The 19,323-nt window shown below is 38.8% G+C and overlaps 1 protein-coding gene across 3 annotated transcripts in view; it reads right to left on the reverse strand.

Annotated features, from left to right (window-relative positions):
• NCOA1 (nuclear receptor coactivator 1) overlaps positions 1-19,323 on the reverse strand; it is a 127,766-nt gene that overhangs the window by 11,906 nt on the left and 96,537 nt on the right. For all 3 annotated transcript variants that reach the window (XM_006880625.1, XM_006880626.1, XM_006880627.1), the window contains exons 15-17: positions 14,003-14,104; positions 8,775-9,177; positions 194-368 (exon numbers count right to left, since the gene is read on the reverse strand). In XM_006880625.1, the coding sequence (XP_006880687.1) occupies positions 194-368; positions 8,775-9,177; positions 14,003-14,104 (680 nt within the window). The remainder of the gene's footprint in view (positions 1-193; positions 369-8,774; positions 9,178-14,002; positions 14,105-19,323) is intronic.

The raw sequence follows: 19,323 nt of genomic DNA on the forward strand, positions 1-19,323 counted from the left end.
ATGGGAGATTGCCCGTCTTTCTTCCACGAAGCAACTGGTGGATTCCAACTGCAAGCCTTTGGGCTGGCAGCGCATTTCCTTACCACTAAACCACTTTTACTTAAGAGTGTGGAAATACAATCAGCCCATGAAGAAAAGACAGCTAGGTACTACAGGATGTCAGGGACGCTTCTATATAACAGGGCCCCCTTACTTGCTGTTTCCCATGGCTCCTTGCTGCCAGGCCTTCATGTCTGGAGATTGGTAGCCAGAACTGGGTGGAGTCTGCTGGAGCAGAGAGCTCTGGGGAGGAGGGATGGGCATCGGCACCATGGAGCTCCCCGGGCTCAGAGACGGAGCAAAGTTGGCCTCACCTTGGGAAACCATTCCTGTAATTGACATAAATGAATTCATGTGAATACACGGCATATTTATACAAACCCCATGAAAGGAGGGGGGAGAAGCAAACCACAGTAAACCCAGAAGCGATATATTAGGAAAGAAATACTTGATCAAGTGAGGAAAAACAAGGATAAGACAGTATTTTTGAATAAGCAGAGGGATAAAAACACACACACATATAAAAGAAATCTGGAAGAATAGTTTCCATTCATTAATGTTGATTTGAATTAACAGGATCATAAATGATTTCTTTCCAGTTTTCAAATATAAAAAGGAAAATTCATGAAGGAGTGTCTAAAAAATGAAAACAACTGAAAAAGGAAAAAGATTAGGTGTGAAAGTGAAAATAAAAAAAGAGAGAGAAAGCGTTGGTCCCTTCTTGCTTGGGAGGGTGCTTCTTCCCTTTCCTGTGCTTAAAAATCAAAAACAAACCACTCTGCTTTAATGAGACATCCCCTCAACACAGAGCATGAAATGCAGCTCGCATAAATGCATGATTCCATGACTTTTAGTAAATTTACAGCGTTGTGCCATGATCCCTGTAGACACTCCCCTTCTCCTCTAGGTCTCCTGTGTCTGCAGTCACGTCTCACTCCCACCTCTAACCCAGGCAGCCAGCGAGCTGATGCTTCTGCAGATGGGCCTTGTCTGGGACTTTCACACAAACAAAAATTATAGGGAGTGCTTGTGTCTGTCGTCTATCATCTACCCTCATGTTTTTTTAACATCTGATGATCCTGTAGTTTTGTTTCAGTAGTAATCAGGCATCAATATATTTATCAAAGACCACCTGATCATAATATAAGGGTTTTTCCTGCATGTTTCTTCTGTTTTGGTGATTTGTATGTCTGTCTACCAATATTATAACACCTTGATGGGTGTAGCTTTCAAGCAAGTTCTTCCTCAGACTTTGCTTGTCCTTTTCAATACTGTTTTGATTACTCTAGGTCCTATGAACTGTCACATAAATTTTAGAATAAGCTTGACATTTTTTCCCAAAAGTATGCTGAGATTTTAATAGTGATACTATGGGATTGTAAGATAAATGTGGAGCAAATCACCACTTTGTATTATTATTTTTTTTCTGTCTGGTTTCACTGTGGAGAGTTTCCACAGTTGCATTTTCATCTTCATGATTTTTCTTTGTCTGTCCTATCTAGGGTATTTTGCATTTTTCAACTGCAGAAGTTTGACTTTGGCTTTAGTTATATCTTCCATATCTCTACTTATAAGGCATCCCTTTGGAAAATCCTCATTGTAAAGAATAAATCTAAAATTATTCTAATACATCTATTTTTTAATTCTGCCAACTGTGTCATGTCGGGGTTGGTTTTTGAGTGACTTATTTTTCTCATTACACATTGTTAGGGGCTGACTTTGTAAACTACAATTGTTTTAACTATTCTTGACCTTTGTCTGGGCAGTAGTTAGGTTTCTCAGAAACCCACTGCATCTCACAGGTTTTGTGCCATCCTTCCTAAGGCGAGAAAAGATCAGGGTTAGAAAGACAGGCTGCTTGCAGTGCCTCACTGTGGAGGCAAAAGCATTTGGTACATTCTGTTTGATAACCCATAAACTATGTTATTTCCTTCTCTAGCTGATACCAACAGGAACAGCTGCTGGCCATGCATGAATTCAGAACACTGCTCCCTCTAAATGTTTAGATTACTTTTCCTGGCCTTGTTTTGTGTGCGCGCACACACATATAGAACCATCTGACATGTACAGAACCCTCTGCACATCCCTAGAGTTCTTTCTCTGTGTCTCTTACTTCCTTCTACACTCTGCCTCCAACTTCTAGATACTTTGACTTCCTCAAATTTCCACCTCCAACTCTTGAAACTCAAAGAAACCGCCAGGTTCCTCTTAAGATTCTCCCTCAGCAGAACAATCTAGAAAAGCATAAGAAAAGTTAGTTTATGTATTTTGTGTGATATTTTTGTTTGTTTATTGGTGAGAGGATGAATTTCTGTCACTCTATCTTGGTCAAAGTGAAATTCCCTAAGAATTTAACATAGTAAAAATTAGGGTGGTTTTTTTTTTTAAATTTTCTTTTATGCTAACATTGTCTTTGTTTTTTTGGTAAGAAAAATTTCACAGTTAAATATTTTGGGGGCACTGAAAATTACAAAGGTACAGGGAGAAAAAAGGAATGCTATAACTTGATTACCCATAATTTCATATAATTCTTTCAAATTTTTCTTTATAAGATATTACATAATTCTGCATTCTGCTTCCTCATCAGTGTCTCATGTTTCTTTTTTTCTTTTATTCTGACTTATTTACAAAGTTTGAATACATTGTTTTTCACAAAAGATCCTTCCCATTTCCTTCACCCCACCCACCCACTGGATTGTGTAAAAATTGTTGTGGACTTTTTGTGTTTTCTTCTTTTTTAAGTTCTTTCACTGAATACTTATGTGAATTTATTAGTTTTGGTAAATTATAGAAATAAGGTGACATTTTCTCATTGCTGTTTCTTTTGCATGTGATTTACCTTCTGGTAAGTCAGTCTGATGAAATCTTGGTGGCACTGTGATTAAGTACTTGGCCACTTAACTGCCATTCCATGGTCACCAGCTGTTCCATGGGAGAGAGATGTCGTTGTTGGCTCCCGTAAACTTTATAGTCATTAACAAACTGGGACCAAGATCAGAAAGCCTCACCTATGGTATAAAAAGGCTGTCAAACACAGCTAGAAACATACAACCAGGAGAGGATAAAACTGATCAATGGGACCTTCCAAAGATTAAATCTCTGTGTGCATCAAAGAGTTTTTCCAACAGGGTGAAAAGAAAACCTACTGACTGGGAAAAAGTGTTTCGTAATACCATCTCAGAAAAGGGTCTCATAATAAGAGTTCACAGGATCCTACAGGGCCTCAAAAAAAAGGATTGATAACACAATTACAAAATGGGCAAGCGACATGGAAAGACTTCACACAAGAGGACATTCAGATGGCCAAAAGACACATGAAGAAATGTTCCAAATCACTGGCAATATAAGAGAGATGCAAATCAAAACCACAATGAAATACCATCTTAGCCCAGTAAGCAGTGGCAAAGTTTAATAGGACAGCAAGCAATAAATACTAGAGAGGATATAGAGAGATAGGAACTCATATATTGCTGGTGGGATCATAAAATGGTACAACCACTCTGGAAGGAAACTTGGTGTTTGCTCCAAAAGCTGAACACAGAAATTCTAGCTATTCTCCTTTATGGAATATACCCCAAGGAAATTGGAACTGACACAAATGGAGATCTGTACAGCAATGGTCATAGCAACATTATTCACAATCGCAAGAACATGGAAATAGCTCAAATGTCCAACTACAATCAAACAGACTGAGAAATAGTGGTACATTCAAATGATGGAATAGTATGCAGCACTCAGGAGCAGAGATTTTGTAAATGACTACACAACTTGGGAGATACAAGAGGGCATTATGCTGAGTGAACTAACTCAGGAATGTTACTGTAAAACATGTATAGGGATCTGGTGGAGGAAGGAGTGGGAACAGAGCAGTGAGGGTGGATGGGGGCGGAAATTATAGGGTCACACAATTTGGGAGTGGGGGTAAAGGAAACAGGAAAGATCCAGTGGGGATCTGGAAAGACAGGGTAGTGATGGGCATAGTTTAATGGTGATTGATTTTATTAAGCATAGTGAATGATTGCATGAAAACACAATGTGAATGAAGGATAGTGTAAACCACAATGTAGATGAACTCTGTATGTAAAGCAATGTAAAAGAAAAAAAAAGATGGGGGGATAGAAAGATTACAGTCTTGCAAAGTTTACAGAGCAGCTCTACTCTATCTTAGAGGACTGCTATGAGTCAGGTGTAGACTATTTGGAGAAATACTGTGCTTGTTTATGATTTTTAAGTTTTCCCATGATCATTTTTATGTAGATTGCATCAGCATTAATTCTGTATTTTCAATTTTTTCAGTATTAGTTTGGCCTCATCTCATTGGAACCATTCATGTCTTATCAGATGATTGAGTTTCAATAAAGAGAAAATCCACAGGTAATTAACTGGAAGGGTGGATAAGAATCCCAACCCTGATTCTGCCACTAGATTGGACTCTGAGTTCCTTGGACCAGATGATCAAGTTCCTACTAGCATAAACATTCTACAGTTCTATCTTTGGTAAATGTGACGTCTCCCTGCAGGGCCATAACTGGCCTAATAGCCATTTGGAAGCAGAAAGTAGGAGTAACATTCATACTCCCATTAATTTATTTCTTCAACGACTCATTGAGCATCCACTTTCTACGGTACACACTTGAGAAATGAAAATGCAGAAGGTCACACTTCGCTCATTCAAGGAGACTGTTATTTAAGATGAGGAGCAGGAAGGCTAGCAAGTAGTTCTAGTAGAGTGGGGAGTGCTTACAGCTGCAGGTGTCTGAGACGATCTTCCAGGGAGATAGTAATGAGAATGAGGTGAGGGGAAGCTATTTAAGACAGGGCACAGGATGTGCAAAGGCCTAGAGGTAAAAGGAAGCAAGATATGGTGTCTTTCTAGGAATGTGGTTAAGTTTGTTGTGGCTGTGGAGACACAGAAACATGCAGAGGGCAGAAAGCAGAGTTGATGAGTCGAGCTTTGAGCTAGCTGACTGAGCTTGGGATTCTCGTAAGATAGTCAATAGGTCAACTGTACACATAAGCTGAAAGACCCTGCTTAAAGAGAGAGAAAGGGGCCACTGGCATGGAGAGGCCACTGAAGCACAAAAGCAGGTAAGATCCCTCAGGAGTGAAGAGAAGAGGGTATTCACCAGAGTTTACAGAAGTCTTAGACGAACATCGAAGAACTTATATAGTGGGCACACGTTTTGTGTTTTCTTTCATATTTACTTTGAAACAAAATAATTTTTTAAAAGATCTAAGCCTGTTCATCCTCACTCATCATCATGACATGATAGTCTAGAAGAGTTTACTGTTTTCAGAAATAGGACACACAGTGTCATCACCTTCCGGCTCCTATAAGTCAATGCAGAGAATGTACAACAAAGATCCAGTGTGAAAAACAACGTATGAATTTTATGAACTTTGTAAGTAAACCATATAAAATTTAAAAAAATTAAAAACACAAACAAAAAAGCGTGAACAGCCTCCTCCAAAAGATATTGTTGTCAATTAACACAGAGAACAGCACACTTTCTCTTCAAAGGCTGACAGAGTAAATATTTTAAGTCATAAGGTCACTCTAACCACCACTCAACTATTCTGTGTAAAACCAGCCATCTATAGAATATAAGTAAGTAATTATGGTTATGTGTCCAAAAAGACTTAATTCGCAAAAACAAGAACTGGTCTGGATAAAGCCTGGATCAAAATTTGCTGACCTCTGCAACATGGTGGGGGACACATCTTTTCTTTTTTTTTGTGTGTGTGTGTGTGAACTCTTATATTGGATTTCTTTAAGATAGAATAAGCAGGTTTTGTTTTTTTAAAAAGCAACTTGACTTGAAGGGAGCTCTGGTGGCCTAGTGGCAAGAAGCTGCACTGCAATCCCAAAGGTATGTGGTTTGAATCCACCAGATGCTCTGCTGGAGAAGGCGAGACAATCTCCTCCTGTACCAGTCAGATCTGATTTGATGGTACATGCACAAAAAATAATAAAATAAAAATAAAAAAAAAGGCAACTTGACTTGAAAGGTGGAACATTTTCGAGAACTGAATTTGTTCCAACACAAGACCTGCTCTCAAAGCCTCAAAGTCTTCTACGAGAATGTTGATTATCCTTGAACAGACTTTGGATATGAGGAAGAAATAAAACTCAATGCATTTTAAAATGTTCTCATGCTATCCAGAGAAACTACTATTTCCCCCTATTATTTTGAGGCATTTAACAAAAGAATTGATAACCCTGTCATTTCATTTCTGTATCTAATGTTCTCTTCACTCTTCCCAGCATTTTTTTTTGTCTGTGATGTGAATGCTGACTTCATGAAAGAAAATGCCCTATTTTGTGGAAAGCAGTTTTTTTGGTCAAGGTTTAGAAGGGAATAAAAATCTAAAGGAAGTAGGTCTTTTTGTTGCTGGTTGGATTCAAATGGTCCATTTAGGGGTTTAATAGCCAAGGACAAGCTGTGTGTATCACGTGGGGCCCTACCTGACTGTTGCTATTGTTGTTGGACTGAGTTTTAACTCTTAATGACCTCAGGTGACAGAACCATCCCGAGAGTTTTCCAGGCTTCAGTTGTCTAGGAGCAGGCTGCCAGGCTGTTCCCCCACAGAGCTGATCGGTGGGTTGGAACTACCAACTCTTGTGAGCAGAAAAGGTGCTCGACTCATGTGTCACTCTTTATCGGACCATTAGAACTAGTTAGATGCAATTTTCCAATTAAAAGTCACAGAGAATAAAGAAAAGTCAGGAAAGAATATATTATTATTATTAATTGAGGCTATGAATCTGATAAGGGAAACAGAAAACCATGAGGAAGAGAAAGAACAGGTGCTTGCTAACTTACCTGACATCAGCTATTAGGAGACCTTGTTCTTATTGCCAGAAATTTACTGTGCTTATAATTTCCCCCTTTCCTTAATGAAATCACTTAGCCCATTCTACTTAAATGAATAAAATGCAATTACAGGTGATTTTCATTTTCTTCATTATGCATTTCTACATTTTCCAAATTACCTACAATGACTATATATTACCTCCTCCAATCAAAAAACCCTACACATACCACTAGAAAAGGAAGACTCACAAACCCAGGCTCCAATGTCAAACAAATGAGCTCTTAAAAGGAAAAGACTGTAATTAGAAAGAAAATAATAAATGGGAACAGTCATTTTTACCATTATTATAGAGACATACTACTTTGGGCATTAGAGCAAGTCAGCCTGCTGGTGGTGGAGGAAACACTTCTACAGTCAAAGTATTCGCATGCTTGTATAAGACATACAGGGAATTATAATGCTCCTGAAGCCCACTCTTGATCAGACAGACTTATAATTAAAACATGGATTTATAGTCCTTTTCTCTCACACAGATACAATCAGTAATACAAACCAGCCAAAAATGACTTCATTGTCTTGAGGACAAAGGAATTGATGTGGCATAATTTCAATTATAATGTCTTAGAGAATTCTGGCGCACTCTGGCACAAGCCTGCCTCGATACTTAATTTAACAGTCAAAGAATTTCAGCACTTGTTGCCATCAGAATGAAATGTCTACACTGATTAGGCTGTCAGAGTTGATAAGCATATTGCCATGTCAAAAATCTCTGCATAACTCGTATTCAAGTCAAACAGGAGACTTCTTGCTGAAATCCACTTTTAAGCAGCCTTGAAATTTACTTTTTCTATCATTTATACAATCAAGGAATTTATTTCAAAAATTGGTCATTAATCTTATGTTAAGAGTTTGATTAGCCATTGATTAGTATGTTTTTTATTGCCTCTACCTCTAGAATCTCAACAAAATGACAGTAAGAATTTAAAATAACTTCACTTAGAACAAAAAGTAAAAGAGAGACAGTACAAACAAAAGATTAAAGACAAACAAAAGCTTTAAAGAAGGCAGAAAGCAGAATGTCTTTGCAGAGGAAGTTACAAACGAAATATGAGGAGTGAAGCTACCAATGAGGAACTGGATACAATTCTTTGTGAAGACTGATTATCTTTATGTAGATGATATATTTAAAAAAAATCTCCAGGGCAATGGGATAATTGTATGCATGTGCTTAAAACTCCACTATCTGTGGAGAATTTTCATTATATTTTCATAGGATCCTCATAAAGTAACAAAATGAGAGAATGTGCTTTGCATATGCTATTGATTCCAGTTCAGGTGACCCCATGTGTGCACAGGAGAACTGCTCCTCAGGGGTTTCCAGAAACAAAGCCTCGTGCCTATCTCCCATACTACCTCTGCGAGGATTTCAAGTGGCAGGCTCTGGCTACTAGTCAAGTGCTTACTGTAAAATTTTAGTTAGATGGACTCTTAGGGATCCTCAAATTTAATCATCCTAGCTATCTGTGAGCTCTGGTGGCCTGGTGGGTAACTCAAAGGCGGGTGTTTCAAATCCTGTTCTGCAGCAGAAGAAAGATGGGCAATCTCCTGCTGTGTAATTTATAGTCTCTGGAAACTCACTGTGTGTGTGTGTGTGTGTGTGTGTGTGTGTGTGTGTGTGTGTGTCCCCTATCGGTTCTGATTTGAAGGCAGTAAGTTTGAGTTGAATTTGTTTTCTGAGCTATCAACCTGAAATAAGATGCTCATCTCGATTCAACTGTATCTAAGCATTCCTGGCTCTCCTGGCCCTCAGTGAGTAGCTTCCCTCCTGGGCATACTGCTTCAATGTCAGTGAACTGAAATGTGTGTGTCGAGAGACCTCAAATTGTACGCATTACTTTATAAAGTCATGACCCTCATACCTGATCCTGGATACTGGAAGACATTCTGCTGCATCTGAGGATTGATTCCAGTGCCAAACTGTCCTCCCATGTTTCCTGCCATGCCTCTGTTCACCATGCTGTTGCGGTTGGCCAAGGAAGCCTCAGGGTTTGCTGCCAGTTGTGAAAATGGGCTGGTAGAAGCAGGCGGGGTTCCAGGATTTGTACCATAATTCGGTGGGTAGGGGAATTGCTGTGGAGCACCCTGAGGAAGACGGGGGTTCCCCATTTGAACTGGCAGTCCAGATGAGGGCGGGAGGTTGTTCCCGAAGCTTTGTTGTCTCATAAGCATGGCCCGCTGCTGCTGTATTAGCTGCCTCTGTCGATGCTGTTGACTGTACAACTCCCGCTGGCGCTGTGCCAACATCTGGGCATTCAGAGGTGGCTGCAAGGGAGAGGAAATACCCTCAGTCATTAAAATGATCATCATCACCTCCCTTGAAAAATGTATGAGACAATGCCTGTACCCTGTGTCAACTGAATAGATAACAATTATCGGTATACTGACAGCAAACTGACAGACAAACACTGTGCTAATAAGACGTAAAGATTTGTAGACCTAAGCAACAAAGCAATTAGAAACATACAAATCATTCCTCCAGTACTATGAGCTGACAGACAGATGATGCAGCTCTAAAAGCAAACCGCAAAGACAATCAGGTATATGAATATGATGGACATATAAGACAGCCTTCTCTGGCCTAGCCAGAGGCCTGTGGTGGCCTGGCAGGCTGAGGTCATGGATGGGGGTATTATGTCACAGACAGTGGCTCAGCTGGGTTTTTGGTCCTAGTGCTTGGGACAAGAGTGAGACCCCATCTTCACTTAAGAGGTTAGAATCTCTGCCTTCAATCTTTGAGACTACCTTTTTCAAGAGCTGGTTGACACTGAAAAGTTTCAAGAAGTAACTACCATATGAACAAGAACCAAAGGTAATGAAGCAAGAAGTTCAAGCTGCACTGAAAGCTCTGGCAAAGAAGCAAGGTCCCTGGAATTAATGGGATACGAGTTGACATGTTTCAATTAACAGAAGCAGCCCTGGACTTGCTCACCAGTCTATGCCATGAAATTTGGAGGACAGTTGGAAGAGATTTGTGTTTGTTCCCATTCCCATTCCCAAGAAAGAAGATCCAATAGAAAGTAGAAATTATAAACAGTATCATATGCAAGCAAAATACTGAAAATCATTAAAATAAACAGCCAGAATAGTACATTGACAGAGAACTGCCAGAAGTTCAAGCTTGGTTTAGAAGTGGCCACAGAATCAAGAATATCACTGCTTATGTCAGACAGATCCTGGTTGCAAGCAGACAATACCAGAAAAAAATATCTATTTGTGTTTTACTGACTATGCAAAGGCATTAGACGTGTGGATAATAACAAACTATAGGCTAACACTGAGAAGAATGGGAATTCCAGGACACTTATTTGTGCTCACGATAGACCTAGATCTAGACCAAGAAGCTGAAGCTGTTGTCCAACAGCTGCCTGGTTTAAAATCAGGAAAGGTGTACATCAGGGTTTTACAGTTTCTTGATATCTATTCAATCTGAATGCTGAGCATATTATTTAAGAAGCTGGTCTCTACGAAGAAGAACACGGCAACAGGATTGGAGGATGACTCATCAGCAACCTGTGCTATGCAAATGACACAACCTTGCTTGCTCAAAGTGAGGAGGGTTTGAAATATGTATTGCAGAGAATCAAAGACAATCACCTGCAAAACGGATTACATTTCAACATCAAGAAGACAAAAATCCTCCCCACTAGACCGACAGGAAACATCATGCTAGATGTAGAAAAGACTGAAATTGTCAACGAGTTCATCTTATGGAGATTCACAATCAACACCCTTGATGCCAGCCATCGGGAGATCAGGAAATGTACTGAACTGGGCAATTCTGCTGTCAAAGATCTCTCCAAATTACTGAGAAGCAATGATGTCAGTTTGAAGACTAAGGTGTGCCTGATGCAGGCCATAGTCTTTTCATCACTTGCTATGTATTTGAGAGCTGGACGATGAGTAAGGATGAAAGAATTGATGTTTTGAGTTGTGGTTTTGAAGAGGAGTACTGACCATCCCACAGACTGCAAAGAACCCCAAACAGTTCTGGTCTGGAAAAAGTGCAGCCACAGTGCTCCTTGGAGGCAAGGATGGCGAAGCTTCATCTCACTTCTTTTGGGCATGTTGCTAGGAGAGGCCATTCCCTTGAAAGTGGTTTTATGCTTACAAAGGTTGAGGGTCAGCAAAAGAGAGGAAGCCCCTCAATGAGTGGATTGGCACACTGACTGCAGCAATGGGCTTCAATGTGTCAGAGATTGTGAGGGACACAAGACAGGAAAGGGGTCAGGTCTGTTGTTCATAGTGACCCCATGAATCATACTCGACTCAGTAACATTTAACAACCACCACAACCATATGCTAGAGAAGTTAAAGACAAAAGGAACAAAAACTTTTTTAGTAATAAAGAGAAAATGAGTTTGCAGATTAAAGGCAGCTGAGAAATGCTTACACACCATCTGATGATTAAACTCAAATGAAAATTCCTGCCACAGAGTCAGTTCTGACCCACTAAGATCCCATGTGTCAGAGCAGAACTGTGCTCCACCCATTTTCACATCTGCTGCCAAGGTCCTCTTATAAAGTGCTAAAGAGCAAAGATGTTATTTTGAAAATAAAGGTCTTTAAATCTTATGAATCTCAGTTGATTTATAAGCATGTGAATGATGAACAATGAATAGGGAAGAATGAAGACTTGATTCCTTTGAAGTATGGGGTTGTCAAAAAGTTATGAATATGGATTACCAAAAGAACAAACAAGTTTGCCATGGTAGAGGTAGAACCACCATGCGCCTTAGAAGCAGGGATGGTGAAACGTCATCTCATATACGTGGGTATGTGACCATGAGAGGAATGTGCCTGGGAAAAGACATCATACTTGGAAAAGTAAAGGGTAATCAAAGGAAATTAAGACCCTCAATGAGGAGACTAACACAGCAGCTGCAAACAACAGAGACAGGATGGCACCAGATTGGGCAGGGTTTCGTCCCACTGACGTGAGCTGCTGTGGGTTGGAGTCAACACAACTGTACCTCAAATAACACATCTCCTGGAAGAAAACAGCCAGGCCTTGCTTCTGCAGTGCTGCCTGGTTAGTCAGATGAACAAGGGCAGAAAGTTTGCACCATCCATGTATTTAACTATCACTGTTGTTTGATCACTAGAGTTGGTAAAATCCAAATTTCCAATTAAAAGTCACACAGAACTAAGAAATGTCAAAGAGAATGTGTATTGATTCATAGAGTAATTTAGGCATGAAAGCTGTTAAGTAAAACATAATAGTCACAAGAAAGAGGGGGAAAATATGATTTTTTTAAAAAATTTTATCTGATAATATGTTCTCAGGAGGTCTTATCTTTCCCCCCTCATTTCCAAAAATTTACTGTGCTGATAGCTTCCTCCTTCCCTCACTAAAATAACTTATTCCATTTTAACGGAATTAAATGCAATTACTAGTGATTTTAATTTTCTTCATTATGCTTTTCTACATTTCCCAAATTGCCTATAATGAATATAACATTACTTCTGCAATCAGAAAACTCTAGAAATACCATTAAAAAAGGAAGACTCAGAAACCCAGGACCCAGTGTCAAACAAATTACAACTTAAAAAAGAAAATTATCAATTAGAAATAAAATAACATATGGAAACAGCTATCTGGTATCGTTATGGCAGGGAAATCATTCCAAGCATTAAAGGGACTTAACAGAAATAATATTGTGGATGAGTAAAGAAATACAAAGTAAGTCTGAAGTAATTTTTCAGTCTTACAAGGAAAGAAAAATGGCTTATCAAGGAAGTCTTCCTTAGAAGTATCAGTTCAGACTGAGGATCTGATCAAAGCACTTAGGCCCATTAAAAGTAAACTTGTCAGCTGGCTACAGTGCACTCTGGAGAAACAGTGATACAATTTTCTGATTGAAATCTTTATGTTAATTCTAAAAGTAGTTTCATGTATCTTTACAACTTAACTATTCCTGCATAAGCCAGCTAGCCTGTTGCTATCCAGTGCATTTCAACTCACAGGTACTCTACAGGACAGACTGGAACTACCAGAGTGTTTTCAAGGCTCTGGTGGCCCAGTGGTAAGAATCTTCACTGCAACCTTGAAGGCACACCGTTCAAATCCACCAGCCACTCTCAGGGAGAAGGATGGCTAGTCTTCTCCTGGGTGATTACTGCCTCTGAAACCCACTAGAGGCTCAGCTATAGGTCGGTTCCAACTTGATGTCACACAACAAGAGTTTTATGAAAGTGACTTTCATCCCTTTCCCCTGGGAGAGAGGCTGGGTGGTAAGTTTAAATTGCTCATCAAGCACCAGCAACCAAGCGTTTAAGTGTGCTATGACTTTTTATGGGCTAACTACTAAGGTTTACAATTTATAGGTCAGGTAAACCCAAAGTCCATATCCTTAGAGAAGTCAGTATGTGCTACTTATTGCCAGCTCTCAATAATTTATCCCTTTGTTTAGGGCTGGTTCCCTGTTTTGCCCTAAATCCCTTTAGAACTATTTATGAGACAAGACTTTTGATTGAATGCTCTATAAAAGTCCTCATTTCCCAATTTTTGTTATCAACTTGCTTAAAAAACATAAATACGTGGTTGAAGCAGAAATACTAAAGAATATATGGAATTAAAGCTGGAAGTGATAACTAGATAATGCTTAGAGAACTACCTAATTCTTCTTTACATATTCTTCTTTCAACAGCTCTGGGATTATACACAGAATCATTAAAATAAATAAAAGCTATGAGATGCTAACATTCAGAATGAGTAGAGGACGCAAGGTAGTTAATTAAGACAACTTAGCAACATAACAGGGTTTTGATCAGGTTTCAGGTACTATTCACACAGGTTATAACTTGGGTTTCTTATTACCATTACTCTTCAGTGCAGCAAGTAGTTTTCTATTGAGTTGCCTGCCTCTCGGGGGTAATGACAATAACAACTAAAACAAAGAACTGTCAGCTTCAGATTAAATATTAATAAGAAATACTGAAAGCAGATCATTAATTCATTCTGGAAGAAAGCTATACTACAAGTACCATTACAAGATTAGCGCACAGCCCACTTCACATAAACTCAACCCATTAAGAAATACTGCTTGGGTCACAGAAGTCCTAACACCACCTGCTTTTCTCACATTACCTGAGGTGTAATTTGCTGCTGCATGCCTGATCTCATGTTGATTCCAACAGGAGCAGTTGCCGCAAACTGATTTAAGATAGCTTGTCGATTTTGGTGTATCAACTAGAGAAAAACAAATGCAATTATCACTTATATGCACAAACATGGCCATTACTCCTTCATGAACTTTCGATTGATTATTAAAAAGTCTTAGAGTTGCAGGTCGAATAAGATTATTTCCTAAAAGGCTTGCAGTTTCTAATGCTAAGCAGTCCTTGTGGCACAATAGTTAAGTGCTCTCCTGCTAGTCAGCATTTAAAACCTGCCATCTGCTCTGAGATAAAGGCATAGCAATGTGCTCCCATAAAGACTACAGTCTAGGAAACTAAAGGGGCTGTCCCACTCTTTGAAAAAGGGCTGCTATACATCAGAATCAACCTGATAGTACACAACATCTCATACTGACAATGTGATGAAAACTAAATGCGGCAGAACATTTAAACACAGAATATATGTGTGGCAGTAGATGTGCATGTAGATTCACATATAATCACACATTTAAAATCATGTTAATACTTAGTTAATTCTACTAAGTACAATAAAAAAGCATCAACTGAGGGTCTTTTTTTTTTTTTAGGGTCTTAAAAGACTGTAAATTAGTTAAGCATACGGACGTATTCTAGAAGGCTCCAGAAGATGAATGGAAAAGTTGAAGTACCTCTCAATTGGAAGGTGCCTGTTTGGTGGGGACATGCTGGGAAAAATTCAGTGTGATTTTATGAGCAGAAGAGAATTATGTAAGAAACAAATGGTCTGAGAAAATGGACTATTTATTTAACTAGAAGAAGTAATTACTTTAGACCAGCATTTCTCAAATTGGTGTTCTAAAGAACATTGTTCTGCAGATATTAATAGATGTGCCAGGAAAAGAGCATGCTGTGCTGTGTTGAGTATTGGAAAATTATAGGTTATACAAGGTGAAATAGATTTCTTTTCTGCAGTAATTTTATGAGCCTTTAATTGGTCCAAGCACATTGTGGATCTTTAGGAGGGGATATACAATTTAATATACTCTGATAACAAACCTTTTCTCCAGCATAACCATTAACAACTTTCTCTTGGCACAAAATAGTTTGAAAAATGCCATTTAGATTAGACTCGTGGTACCAGACTATAAGCATGTTTTATAGTTTTTTGTTAACAAGTACCCTTGGAAGTCCAATTTCCTTATGATTAACTGATAGAGTAAAATTCTCACCCCAATAATTTGCTAAGAATAAACCATTCAGAGGGAATAAAAAACTATTTCATACTTACATGATACTTCAGAATGTGATAGAAAATATATTAACATTTCATAGTTTATTTGAACTGAATACATCTTGGCCATGAATTAAAATAAACCAAATTCATTTTACAAAAGATTTCCAAACGAATTCAGGATGTTTAAGAGAAGGTGATGCCTAGGAGAAGGATGGGCAGTCTCCTCCTGTGTGATTACTGTCAATGGAAACCCGCTGCAGGGTCAGCTATGGGTTGGTTTCGACTCTACAGTACACAACAACAACAAGAAGATAATATGCAAAGATTGGATGCTATAAAGGTGAGCAAAACTCAGTCCTTGGGGGATCCCCAATCCCAATCATGTGGCAGGGGCCACAATCCCAGTAAATTCCAAGTGTACTTATATATAGAGAGACATCTACAGCAGTCCAGGCGGAGCAAATGACTCAGGCAAAGGGCGGGACTAGGGCTTGACATGGGAGAGTGCCAGGTGCAGAGGAGGATGACAGAGTTAGCTGACGGCAGAAGAAACAGCAAGCAGAAGAAAGGGAGGCAAAGAGAACAGATGAGAGTATATGACACCTTTGAGAAAAAGGGAAGAAAACTGCAGGGGAGTGGCACTGAGAGCTCAACTCATGGATTTATGTCTGAATAGAGGACGATGTGAGAATGAAATGGCAGGGATGTGGAGTAAAGACACTTGAGATGTAGTAAGAAGGAGAAACAACCTTGGAAAAGAAAACCATGACTTTCATATGTAGATGTACTAGAAATACACATTTATTTTCTATTACAGAAAAACAGATCTATTACTCCCTTGAAATGATTCTTGTGAATTTTTTCTTTCCACATCTTGATTAATGCTGTGCACCACCATCCTGCGCCAACGTGCTTCTTCTGATTACTAAAATCCTACCCACTTTTCAACAATCAGGCCAAGTTCTCCCAATGAAGCATTCCCACAAAGATATATCTTTTACCTCCTCTTGAAATCCCAACCTTCTGGGAATTGAGAAGGGGTAGGAGGAAATGAGTTGACAGTCCAAATTTTAAAGTCTATGAAAAAGGCAGGTCAAAGGCCTGTTGTGGTACGACGTGGAATGTGGGGCTTGTGGCACCGTATCTGCCTGAATGAGTATTTTCCTAATGTCTCACCAAGAAGTACTCTAGTAAACCTAAAAGAGCCTCATCTAGCCCAGAGAGGGGTGATTTTGCCAAGAGGATAGCTGACAATGTCAGAAGACATCGCCAACTGTCACAATGAGGGGAAGGGGAAGGGTAAACATCAGCTTGTAGTGAGTAGGGATGAAGGATGCTGTAAAACACCCTTCATGGCAGAAGAGGTTTCCATAAAACATCCAACCCTGAGAAACACTGAGCTAGATGCTGTATACATTCTTGCTAAGAAAAAGATACATTTAAAGCTTTTTCTTTTTTGGAGAAGTTTTAATTGCCAGATATCTGAAGGTGTAAAATCTACTTCTATTTTCTGTCCTTTTTATCCTAGTGTTATTTTCTGGTTACTTCTCCTATCTGTAACACATAAAAGATAGTTAGCAGTGCTTCTTACAATAACTATATCTTTCTTTAGTCTCTAATACATAATATATCTGGACTTGAGTTGTTTTAAGATGGTTAAGTATACTGTAGTTATAAATACTGAGTGTTATAGTTAACAAACTTGGCTACTAACTGGAAGGCTGATGGTTCAAGTCCAACTTGCAGGTGCCTTGGAAGAAAGGCCTGGCAATGAGCTTCTGCCCTACACAGTACTCTGACACATCATGAGTTAGAAGCGATCTGATGGTCATTTTTTTTTAAACTTTATCTCAAGTATCATACTCTCTATTTTCTTGACAGTAAAAAGACTATGGTCCTTGCTGGAGGGAAACACCAAGAATATTTTATCTTCTGTCAGCCAACGTTCTACCATTTTCTACAAGCAGAGGGCCTACCCATTTCTGCAGCTCCCCTTTTCCTAGAACTGAATTTCAAAGTACTTTGTTGAGGCTGCAGATGGATATATTACCCAGATATTTCTCCATCGAAGCTGCTATCCATCCTTATCTCATATAGATCCTCTGCACTGGCATTTCATTTATTAGTTGCTTCAGGAACAAATAAAAATAAAAACTATCACATTCTGAACAGAGTATAAATTTTCAACTATTCACAAACTTATCTCAGATCCTAGGCCTAGCCTGTTCACTCAAAATTCAGATCACATTTATTGAAATCTACACTGTAAAATGAGCATGTTAGCATATCTATACTTTCTGTGCATTTTGGATTTAGGCCTTAATAATTTACTATTATTTAACTTTTCAGGAATATAAGCTTCAAGTATCACTAAGCAGAGTGAAAGGTCTGTCTCTTCCACTTCTTTGTATTCCTCACAGTAACAAGCATGTTATTGTTGTTGATGATGATTGCCTTCGGGTTGAGCACAACTCATAGCGACCCTAGGAACAAAAGGCCTGAAGCCCCTCTACAACTATTGACATTTATTAAAGTTCATAGAGTTTGTGGAGGCATGTTGTTTAGAGAGTGGATAGTCTCCCTAAATGTGTTTTGTGAAAAAGTAATTATAGAGTAATGAGTATGCATTTCCAAAGGCAAAGATCCATTAGTCTTATGCCCACTGTAGTATAAATATAATTTGCTCTTGTGCCCTCCATCTAAATATGAATGGCAATCTATAAGGAAAGCAGTTTATCTTTAACTTTAGAACATATCAGTCCCCCTATCACTTTGGTTCTTTACCCCTCACTAGTCTCTTAATTTTTCTTTCAGTCCTTAATGCCACACCAGCATTCTTAAAATGATTTCTATCTTTGCTTTCAAACAATTGAAAGACATTTCCAATTTCATTTCTTTCCATTTCTTCTTCTCTTCCATTATCTTTCTTTCTTGAAGTTAAATGGAAGCTCATTTTGTGTTAATTATTTACTGAATATGTTGTTAACCGCCACTGAGTCAACTATTACTCATGTAAGTATGTTGTTGTTTTATTGTTCATGGTTGTCAAGTCAACTCCGAGCTAACCCTCTGGCAAGTTTTCAGAGGCTGTAAATTGCACAGATCACTTTGTGGGACTACTGATGGATTTGAACCCCTTGCCATTTGGTTGACAGCACAATGTTCTTATCAATGAGACAACAAGAATGCCCTTACATTGAATATAGTGACATAATAGTACTTATAACAAAATCTGCTGTCGATAATTCCAACTCATAGTAATTCTGTAGGACAGAGGAGAAAAGCCCACAGAATTTCTGAGGTTGCTGTCTTTATGGAAGTGGACTACCTCATCTTTCTTACACAGAACAGCTGATAAGTTCAAATAATTCACTGTTCTTAATTTGTAGGTAAGTGCTTAAAACATTATGCCACTAGGGCTCCTTTTTATAATAATAAATTTTTATAGTCAGTATTTATTAAGGGCTACCTTATGGTAGGCACTATGCTAAGATACTTACATGATTTATCTTATTTAATCCATGTAACTATCTCTGAGGTGAAGAAATTAATAGTCTTTTTTATAGATGGGAAATCAGAAACTTTAAAAAATAAATCACAAAACAACTGTGGGATATCATCTCATCCCAGTAAGAATAGCAAAATTTAACAGAACAGCAAGCAATAAAAGCTGGCAAAGTTGTGGAGAAACTAGAACCCTTATTCACTGCTGGTGGGAGTGTAAAATGGTGCAACCACTATGGAAGGAAGTGTGGTGCTTTCTCAAAAAATTGCGAATAGAAATACCAGTTGACCCAGCAATTCCATTACTGGGAATATACCCCAAAGAAACCATGACTGTCACCCAAGCAGCTATATGCACACCCATGTTTACTGTGGCTTTGTTCACAATAGCAAAGAGCTGGAAACAACCTAAGTGCCCACCAACAAACGAATAGATAGAGAAGCTGTAGTAATACCACGTTGCATTGTAAAACAAGGAACTCATGAAATATTATACAAAATGGATGACCCTGGAGGGCATTATGCTGAGTGAAATATCTCAGTCACAAAAGGACAAATACTGCATAGTGCCACTG

The sequence above is a fragment of the Elephantulus edwardii genome, unplaced genomic scaffold, assembly GCF_000299155.1.
Source record: "Elephantulus edwardii isolate Elephantulus edwardi_28Jun2011 unplaced genomic scaffold, EleEdw1.0 scaffold00009, whole genome shotgun sequence".
Lineage (NCBI taxonomy): Eukaryota > Metazoa > Chordata > Mammalia > Macroscelidea > Macroscelididae > Elephantulus > Elephantulus edwardii.